At 44.6% G+C, this 10,927-nt stretch overlaps 1 protein-coding gene across 1 annotated transcript in view; it reads left to right on the plus strand.

The window, feature by feature from the left end:
* Positions 1-446: 446 nt before the first annotated feature.
* DOK5 (docking protein 5) overlaps positions 447-10,927 on the plus strand; it is a 171,360-nt gene continuing 160,879 nt past the window's right edge. Inside the window, exon 1 of the mRNA XM_006881650.1 lies at positions 447-744. Coding sequence (XP_006881712.1) covers positions 679-744 — 66 coding nt within the window. The 5' untranslated portion in view covers positions 447-678. The remainder of the gene's footprint in view (positions 745-10,927) is intronic.

Below are 10,927 nucleotides of genomic sequence, written 5' to 3' on the forward strand. Positions count from 1 at the left end.
CTTTTCAGACACTCACACAATCTTAGCTCCCAGTGTGAGGACTGGGGCCTGAAGCAGGGAAGGAGGTGCCTGGAGGAAGTGTAATTTCCTCTTCTAAAATAAGCCACTGGAGTGAGCAGGGAAGGAGCACTGTCTGTCAGCCTGTCACTGGGTGCGGGGGCTGGCAGGGACACACTCAGGATCCAAGGGGAGGCGGGGACAGGTGGGAGGGAGCGCCGGAGTAGAGCGCACCCGGGGTGTCTGCTCTTGGGTGGGCACACGGGGCTTGGGGACCAGCGGGACTCCTCCTTGGCCGCGCCCCCTTTCTCCTCCTCCCTCTTCCTCCTCCTTCTCCTGGGCGCTGCAAGAGGCCGGGCTGGATCCCTCAGCAGCCTCCGCTCCTCCTCCTGGCAGGCTGGCTGGCGAGTCAGCTGACGCCGGCGCCCCAGTCTCGCCTCCCCGCGCCGCGCGCCCCCAAAGTGGCTCCTAGCCCGCGCCCACTTCCAGGCTTTGGGGGACAGAGAAAGTGATGCGCGCCTCTTAAAGCCAAGCAAAGCCGCCGCCGCCTGAGCAGCTGCGCCCCAACTTTCTCCCCCCACCCGTACGCCTTCTCCCCTTGGTCTCGCCCCTCACCCTCCCCAGAGCCACTTCGGAAATAGGCTGTGTGCGCGCGGGAAACAGGGTCACCGGCGGTCCGGGATGGCTTCCAATTTTAATGACATAGTGAAGCAGGGCTACGTGAGGATCCGGAGCAGGCGCCTCGGGGTGAGTATCGATCCTTCCTTCCCTGATCGCCGGCTGATTGTCTTTCTCTGTCTGTCGCCCGCTTCGCTGGGCAGTGGCGGCGACCCGGTGGCGCGCGGTGGTCTGCGCGGTGGTGGCTTTCCGAGCCGCCTCTCCCGGGGCTGCCAGTGCGGCCAGCGGCTGCCCGTGCCAGGGATCTATCTTTATCTCGTCGATGACTTGCCTTTCTGATGGTGGCCGCGTGCTCGCCTCCAGTAGCCACTGACGCCCATCTCACCCGAAATAAATATTTGCCCGTAGCCATGGGAGTGCGCACCCAGAGCCCGGGCCCCATGCCCCTCTCCCTGCTCGCTGCCAACTTAACTTTTCCGGAGGAGGGTGCCAGTGAAAGAGGGCGAATACACCTAGTGTCACCAAGGTCAACGACCCCGGGACCCTGGGGCAGGTTTCTGCCAAGCGACAGGTCTTGGACAGTGGCCCGCCTGGGCCCAGGTATTGGCAAAGGCAGCGCGCCAGGCTCTCGCCGGGGTCCTGTCGGCCGCGCTCGCCCCAATCTCACTTTTCCTTGTCTTGATGCTGGGTGGTGGCTTGCGGTTGCCGGATCCACACCGAAATCCGCTGGGAGCTGGTGGAGGGTGGAGCGTGGTGCTTGCGCGGAGCGAGCTCTCCATAAATACGCACTGAGAGAAAAGAATGAATGGATCTGGGAGTGAGGCTGTTGGCTTTGGGGTGACGCCTTCCTTAAACTCTCTTCTGCCCTTTCGGACCCCTCACCCCCTTCGTTGGTGGGCTTCAGGAGAGGATCCATCACCTTCCCCGCTGAACTTGAGTGACTTGGGGAAAAGATGCTGGAATTGCTTTCCTTTATTGAAAAAAAAATGATTTTAGGCTATCTCATTTCTCTTTAACTGTGTCAAATATTGTTGATGACATTTTATGTTGAATGAACGTTTTGGGAGCAGGGGAGTTGAAGGAACAGAGAGAAGGAAAGTTGACTTAGGTGATGCTGGAAATAATGATACTATCAGGGATAACGTCGTCGGCATGACGTCGGAGGGCAGTCTGGGAGAGTGGGTGCATTTCTCTGCAACTGTGTCATTCAGCATTCTTCTTTTATTTGGCCTCTGGACTTTTTTTGGTGCCCTGATAACTTTATTCAAAATGCAAAGGGAAATTCATAGCAGCAAATTGAGTTAGAGAGGGAACTCTGGGTAGGGTAGGGAATGAGGAACATCTGTAATTATGCTGAAACTCATGCCTGCTTTGTTTTGGTCTTTTCCCCTGCTGGTCACCACGTTTTAGCACTTATGACCATGATGTTGTGAATATGTGAGAGAAATGGAATTCAGTGAACCAGTCTCAGCCCAGAGTAACTTACCTCAGTTTTCTTCTCTGCAGTGCAAATACCTTTATTGGTCCCAGCAGCTATTGTCAGCATGCTTACCTGAGTGCCACTCTGGACAGACATAAAAAGAACATTAAGCTTTTTGATAACCATATGGGTCAGTCAAGTGCTAAGATTTGAAAGAGACGGGAAAAAATTAGGAGACATTAACACCACCATCTCAGTTGAGGAAATTGGTAAGAAAGAGACATCCAGACATCCGTTCTGTGTTAGAGAACATTCCACTAGGAAGAGGAATGTATTATTAATGCCTGAATGTGAATTATTCATAAGGACCAGAGTTTATGCCAAATTGTGACACATGGCAATTGATTTGAGAGACTGGTTACCATAACTTCCTAGTTTATGGTAACTGAGATGAATTTGATCTGTATTTTCACGACTGACACAATAGAACCCAATGTTTGTGTTATGTTTACAGGCAGATACCTGAAGCAGAAGGATTTTAGAGGTGTATGCATTTTATATTTTACAGTGTTTTAAATCCTAATAAGCTATATACTTTCTCAGGACTTATTCTTTCTGTCTATGCTCACATTCACACCGATTTCAGAATACCCATTGCTGATAGTATGCTATTTATGCCTGCAGAGAAAAGATCAAGAACACTGTCTACTAAATCTGGCCTTCTTTGTTAAGTCTGGTTTTGTCACGCTTAGTATTTTTAAATGTCCTCATGATGTAACTTATAAAGAAGGTGGATGATCTTGGCATCAGAACACGATACAGAATAGTTTCAATGGGGTCTGCCAGGAGTGGGCCAGGGTGCATCAGGGGAGTGGCTAAAGGACCCCCGTCTAAAGCAGGGAATACCAGCAGTGCTAATCCAGGCTGCATAGAGCCTGGGACAGCCTGGAACGTGCATACTTGGAGAGATGGCTGGAGTCTCCAGGCGGGTGGGCACAGAGGCGCTTAGGAAAGGCACGCTGAACTTCTTGTGAGCGTCTGACCTAGTGACTGCCAAGCCACTTCAGGATCTAATGTGACAGTGTGACTTAGTGGCTTTATTAAGAGAAGCCTGACGTGTCTGTAGATTAGAACCATGTTGGGGAGAGTTTATAATTAAATAGCAAAACAGCAGTTCATGGCAAGCAGCTGTCATGCCATGGTATGCCCCGTCGAGTTTGGGAAAAGAGAAGGGAACACATTCTATTTGTGGTACTCAGTAGCCTGATGACCCTTGACCTTTCTCAGTATGACTTTTCGAAATTGTTTAATTTAAACCCAAACCTAACCTATTGCCGTGGCATTTGTTACAGGAAAGTGGAGCACATCTTTCACAGAAGAGCAGTCGATGGCTCTGATCTGTCTACCGTTAGTTCTATTCATGAGCCTATGAATACTATTTAAAGGGCATTAAATAATAGTGCTTAAAATGCAATGAAAACACACAGCATCGAGGGAGGTTCATTATTATAGTCAAAGACGAACTGCTATTGTGCTCTATCAAGTTGGAACTGACCCAAAGCTGACTGAAATCCAGAGGATTTTCAGCTGGAAAATGGGAGGAGATTGCTGGAGAAGCTGGGGGATTTGAAACAGGTACCTTTGGCTTGGCAGTGCATCTCCTTACTGATAAGCCACCGGTGAGCACTCACAGAAGAACTCGAGGCTAAGTTTTTGTTAGTTGTTGCCCCGCTAATTTTAACTCATGATGACATCATGTGACAGTAGAAGGTTTCCGGAGGTTTTCTTGGCTATAATCTTTGTAGCGATGGATAAACGGATCTTTCCCCTGCAGAGTCACCGGGTGAGTGGGGACAGAACCTCCAACCTTTTAGTTGTTGTTGTACCATAGAGTCGGAACCCAGCCAGAGCTGGTCCTCCAGGGGCTTTTCAGAGACTGTTAATCACACAGGAGGAGATTGCCCATCCTTCTTCCCCAGAGCAGCTGGTGGTCTCAAACCCTTTGCCTTCAGAATTGCAGTGCAGCTTCTTGCCGCTAGGCTACGAGTTGCTGTCAATTCATGGTGAGCCTGAGTACCACGGAGCTGCCACATCCTGCACCATCCTGACAATGACCACAGCCACTGTGCCAAGCTGTCTCCTTCAGGGTCTTCCTCTTTTCACGAATCTGTACTTATCCATTCCTGATGGCCTTCTCCAGGAGCTGACTGCTCTTGAGAACACGTCTGGAGCGTGTGAAACAGAGTTTTGCCATAATCACTTCTAAGGAACATTTTGGTTACATTTTCCTCAAGGCATAATTTCTTATCTATTTAGAAATGTCCAAAGGCATAAGTGTTTATGTAGCTCTAAATATTGTATGAGCTTTACTTCAGTAGGGAAAGGAGCATCCAAAGACCATCTCCGTTTAAATGGATCATGGCTAAGTGGTCACCTTTAGCTGAAATTGTAAACAGTTAAAGTGTTTAAACAACCAAGTATGGATGACTTTTCTTCCCCCACTCCCATAAACATAGACAAGCATAATGAAATTCAGCTCATATAACTAAGAAGTTTCAGTATCTTCAAATCAGCATTCCGTAACATAATCTCCATTACTTCATGGAAGTCTCAAGTATTTGAGTAGAGGATTTGTTCAGGAATGTCAATGATGTGACTATTTGGGGGGGCTGTCTGGGGAGAAGGGAGCATCTGTCTATAATTATCTCACTATTCAACAAAAGGCACTAAAAATGTATTCTTAGATGAGTGGTAAATCAGATGCCTGAGCGGCACATCGTGAACCTGATGGATTATGGGTCTTAGACTGCATCATAAAGCTGTTCATTCCTCTCCTTGCAAAAGGAGAGGATTCCCCAATCAATAACTGTCATGACTTGTCTAGGATACAAGCCCTAGGATTGAGACCCACACCTATTATTTTTATGTGCATGCAATTCTCCAATTACTTGCCTTTAAATAACATCTCCAAGCTGACATCTATGGCCCTCATCTCTGAGCTGCTCTCTGCTGTGTCTCAACGTCTGCTCATGTCTCTGCTTGGATGTCTGACATATCTCAGACTCATGTGCTAAAACTCTTGATTGTTTCACCCAAGGTGGGTTCTATGTCTCAGTCACTAGAGCTACTGCCATTTTAATTGACCAACAAACAGTCCTTCAAGCCTTGGTCCCATCTCCCTCTTCTCTCTCCCCATCCCCATAACTAATCTCTCAGGAGACCTGTGTTTGGGTATTTAGAGTCTGATCATCTTGCATACCATCCACGGCTACCATCTGGTTCAAACTTCCATTGTCTCTCCACTATAATCTTGAAATAGCCTTGCAGTTTGCCTCTTGCCTACCTCCGTGTTCCCTTCGATCCGTTCTCAGTGCAGCGGCATCCTTGGAAGACGTAAGACTGATCAGGTTACCTGGCTGTTCCAGCCTCAGCACTGACTCCACACGCACTTCAGAGAAGTTTTAGCTGCTTTTGTTGCCATTCAATCCCATTGGGTTGATTTTGACTTACAGCAACCCCATATGACAGAGTATATCTTCTTTATAGGGTTTTCTAGACTATGGTCTCCATGGGAACAGAAATCACCAGATCTTTATACCGCTGAACCACTGCATGTGTTCTAACTACCAAGCTTGTGATTAACAGCTGAGCACTTAAGACCTTTGCATCACAGGGCGCCTTCACCATGAGCCGTGAGGCCTTACGTGGCCTCCTCCACCTCTGGTTTCTCTGAATTCGCTTCCATGTTGCTGGGAGTTCCATCTGCTTGGAGGGCTCTGCTTGCTATCTCCTATAACATCCCTGCCCACCTCCATCACCAGTCCTCAAATGTCACCTTCTCAGTGAGGCTTCCAGATCATCCAATTGCATTTTCCCCTCTTTCCCAGATACCTCTTTCCACTTTCTTCCATGAACTTCTCACTAACCACCCCCCCCTCCTTTATTGTTTGCATCTTCAAATAGTATTGGAGAGTTATCTGTCTTAACCAGAGTCGTATTGTACCGGTAACCATGCCCAGCAAAGAGTGGCCCTTGATGCTCTATTGGATGGAATAATGAATGAATGAATGAATGAGTCCATTACTGAGCAGTGTTCTAATTGCATAGGCTCTGAAATTACGCACTTAAAATTCCAATTTAGTGACCAGATTATGTGACTTCTGGTGGGTTACTTAACATTTATAAGCCTCTATTTCTTCTGTAAAATCAAATTCATGGCTGTACAGTCAGAACCAACTCATACTGACCATCTAGGGAGTTTAAGAGAGGCTGTAAATTTCACAGGAGGAGATTGTCCATCTTTCTCTCTTATAGCAGGTAGCAGGTTTGAACTGGTAGCCTTTGGGATGGCAACCAAATCCTTACCCACTACGCCACCAGAGCTTCTTCTGTAAGATAGGATGACTGATGGTGGTGTCTTGGTGGTGCACTGATTAAATGCTTGGCTGCTTGCTGAAAGATTGGCTGTTCAAATCCACCAGCTACCCTGTGGATAAAAGATGAGACAGCCTATTCCTATAAAGAATGCAGTTTTAACCTCAACAACAATAGTAAAGTTCAACAGGACAGCAAACCACAAATGCTGGCCAGGTTGTGGAGAGATTGGAACTCTTATTCACTGCTGGTGGCGATGTAAAATGGTACAACCACTTTGGAAGGCAGTCTAGTGCTTTCTCAAAAAGTTAGAAAAAGAAATACTGTTTGACCCTACAATTCTACTACTGGGAATATACCCTAAAGAAAGCAGAGCTATGACTCAAACAGATGTATGCACACCCATGCCTATTCCTGTGTTATTCACAAATAGCAAAGAGCTGGAAACAACCCAAGTGCCCATCAACAAACGAATGGCTGGAAAAGCTATTTACAGTCACCTAATGTCATACTAGGGAGCACTGAACAACAATGAACTCGTAAAACATTACACAACATGAGGGAGCTGGGAGGATTTTATGCTAAGTGAAGTATCTCAGTCACAAAAGGACAAATACTAGGGAGCTCTGGTGGTCTAGTGGCAAGAAGCTGCACCGCAAGCCCAGAGGTACGAGGTTCGAGTCCACCACATGCTCTGCTGGAGAAGGAGGGGCAATCTCCTTCTGTACCAGTCAGATCCGATTTGACAGTACATGCACAAAAAATAATAAAATAAAAATTAAAAAAATTTAAATATTAAAACAACAAAAAAACAACCACAAAAGGACAAATACAGCATAATACTGCTAATGAAAAAAAAAAAGTAGGACAGAAATAGAGCAGCTGGGGAGAGAATGGAGGAAGAGTGGCTAGATAATGAATACTACCTTAGAACAGATGAGGGGAAGGGCTTTCTGAAATGAATATATGACTATGCATTATGTGTAGGAGAACATTTTGGAACAAGGGGTGCATGGCGGAGTGATCAGGGTCAGGAAAGAAAATTAGCAACAATGATTAAAAGATAATAAATATTATAAGAAAAAAAGTCAGCTTTAGGTAGTTCTCTGTCCTTCAGGTGCTGTGGTTTCAGAATCGATTCTGATGGCAACAGGGACTAGATAAGATTCACCTAACAGATGAGAGTCATATAAGGTGGGGCACATTGCCTGTCTGAACTGTGGAAACCCAGAGAGTGTTTGTTGCTGGCCTCTTTCCACCGTCCACATTTACAGTGACTGTGAAGCTTGGATGGCTAGTGTTCGTGCTGCTTTCATTGCAGTATCTCGTATCCTCAAAGAGCTGGCTGTTTTGGGAAGTTGTGAGTTAGGAAAACAAGGTTGTTATTATAATACTGCTCAGTGTTGACGCTGGGTGTGGGAGGGTGCGCATGATCTTTAGAGAAATGACAGAGACAGCAAGTCAGGAGACACTGCTCCCTAGAGTATTTTGTGAATTTGAGCGCCCTCAACAGGACAGGGGATACTTCTATTTATTGAGGACCTTTCCCTTGGGGAAGTCCAGTGGATTTCAAGGAATTGCCAAATAGTGGCCAGATTTGGGGGAAGAAATGCTTTCTAATTCCTTTGTCTCTCTGTTTGGCTTGACCAAGCACGTGGGTACACAAACATCCTTCCTGCCCACTGTTGTGTAGTTTCTTCTGGCTCCTCGTGACCGTGTAGATCAGAGCAGAACTGCCCCGAGGGTTTAAGTCTTTATGAAGTCTTCTTTTCCCTGTGTGCCTGGTGAGTTTGAACTGCCACACAGTTTGGTCAGCAGCTTTGATATTTTGTTGAGAGTTTTTAGATTTATAGACATCCAGGAATCTCTGAATTTTTCATGGTACCGTGACCAGGTCATAATTGTAACAGGAAAGTCATGTCACAGGAGATTAGAATACGTCAACCAACCGTGCTGCCACTGAGTCGGATGCGAGTCCTGGTGCTCTTGAGTGTGTGTTCCAACTTGACGTGAAAGAGTGAGCGATGCCGTGTACATGGCATTGAAATGGACAAGGGAGAGAGCTGTATAAAGGAGTACATGATTAGGTATTACTGGTGTGCCAAGAATCCAGAATAAGAGCTGCATAGTAAATTGGTCTGTGGGGGGAACTGTATAACAATAACATTTTTTTATAAAGAAAAAATGAACTAGGGAACAGGGCAGCAGGGAGGAAAATGTGCAACAATGAATGAATGGAAATCCAAGTTCTTTATAAACTTACAATAAAATCTCCATTAAAAGAAAAGAAATTGAAAAAGAGAATTAGCAATATACAATAAGAGTTTGCATTATAATAAGATAAGGGCAAGACATTTGTAATTAGTTCATGACAACAGTCAGTGGTAATTAATGTCTATGAAGATTGAAAAAACTGATGTGATTTGTAAACTTTCATTCAAAGAAAACAGATTTTTAAAAATGTATATTAGTGAATGACTGAAAACCCATCCTTTCTGTGAACTTTCATTAAAATCACTATAAAAAGAGTGAGTGATTACTGTGAATCAGTTCCGATTCACAGCAACCCCAAGGTCAGAGTAGAACAACTTCTAGGGTTTCAGCAGGGCAAAAAGGATGAGAATGAAGACAGACAACGTGAAAAATGTCACCATTATTATGGAATACTGTGCTTTGAAACTGCTAAATGGAAACTGAATTTGCTAGTAAACTCTCAACTCACATGCAATAAAATACTAAGAATGAGACAGGGCTTCTAAATGTTCGGGAAAGAATAAAGAGGAAGGTGGTTTTCAAATATGTTCTCAAATTTGGGGGAAGAATCAGTAATTCAGTTTGTGTTTATGCACAAAGTCAGGGTATGGGCCATTCCTTGCTTATCTTTGCTTGCCCGGAGCACGAAGAGTTAGATTGCGGAGTCTGATCGAAGCTCTGAGGCATCACCTCAGAAGAACCATCTACATTCTGTCTCTGGGCCCTGATTAAGGACCACAGAAGAGTGTAATACATGAGCTCTAGTTTACGTCTACTGACATCTTTACCGATACACACGGACTCAGATCACTAGGAAAATAAAGATGACCCTTTTCACTCTGCAAATTCAGCTTCCAAATACCCCCAATTTAGCCATCTGAATTCTAAAAATTACCTTCACGTCAACATGCACAGAGGTTTTGTGGCATTTCTACACTCACAATTTTATTCTGACTCTCACAGGAAGGGGGCTTTGCAGGAGAGAGCCATCATAATCGCTTCTTGGCTCAGAATTTCCAAAAGCTTTATTTCCACCCTACTGGGATCGAATTCCGAGAGTAGAGGAAAATCACATTTCTTCATTTCACAAAACGGAACAGGCAGACAGCTTTTCACTTCAATTCCTGGCCTATTTCTCAGGCTAATTCATTCTTAATGACAGTGACTATATCCATTTCATGTTAACCACACAAGGTCAGAATAAAAAAAAACACCTGTAAACTCCTTTACTAGGTAACTATCCCTGTCTCGCTGAAAGGAGTTTATACTGGACTTAACATTAATGAGAACTTAATAAATACTAAAGCAGTAAGAAAAGAAAGGAAAGCTGATATATCCCAATCACAAACTGTTATTGTTAAGTGGCTTAGGGTCAATTATAACTCATAATGACCCCACATGAAAGAATAGAACATCTCCATAGAGTTTTGTGGGCTGTAACTTTTATGCCATAGAGTATCTGAGTGAGTTTGAACCGCTAATCTTTGGGTTAGCAGTAGCACGTAACTTGTGCACCACCCGAGTTCTCTAATTACAAATTAAATTCCAACTCAAACTCACTGCCATTAAGTTGGCTCCACTGGGGTTTCTTAGACTATACGTCTCTACAGGAGGATGAGGACATGCACTGTCTCTCTTTCTTCCTCTGAAGGCAGATGGATTTGAACTGCCCAAGTTCCAGTTAGTAGCTCAGTTTATTACACATGGTGTCTTCAGTGTGCCTTCATTGCAAACTAAGTTCTTTAAACCCCAAAGATACTGATTGCCAACAAAAATGACAAGTGTGGCTGAAAAGAAAAAAAAAAGAAAAAAGATTTACAGTCATCTAATAACTATAACTGAAAATAAAATTGTCAGAGAAAAAAAAAAATCCTGTCAGTAACTGCGATTACTTCTATGCACAAAGTCACAATATTGGTCATTCTCTGCTGAATCAACTTAGATGACCATGAATAATGGATGAGTTTACACGTAACTAATTATATCACCAACATAGACAATTGGAGGAAAATGACTCAACGGCCAATGAGATTGCCTTCTCACTTGTAAACCGCATCGATGGTACTGATTCAAATGATTACTTCATTCAAAGTGACTCTGACATATGAATAAGGGTTCAACGTATCTGACCACACATCTCTCCATCTGTGAAGTTAGCTCCAGTGCATTTCTCTTGAGCAATTTGAAATTATTATTCTAAATGCTGTTAGTTGGTGGGTGCTTACGTATTTGTATATGTTTGTTGCTATTGTTATTGTTGTTGTT

This window comes from Elephantulus edwardii, unplaced genomic scaffold (assembly GCF_000299155.1).
Source record: "Elephantulus edwardii isolate Elephantulus edwardi_28Jun2011 unplaced genomic scaffold, EleEdw1.0 scaffold00015, whole genome shotgun sequence".
Taxonomy (NCBI): domain Eukaryota; kingdom Metazoa; phylum Chordata; class Mammalia; order Macroscelidea; family Macroscelididae; genus Elephantulus; species Elephantulus edwardii.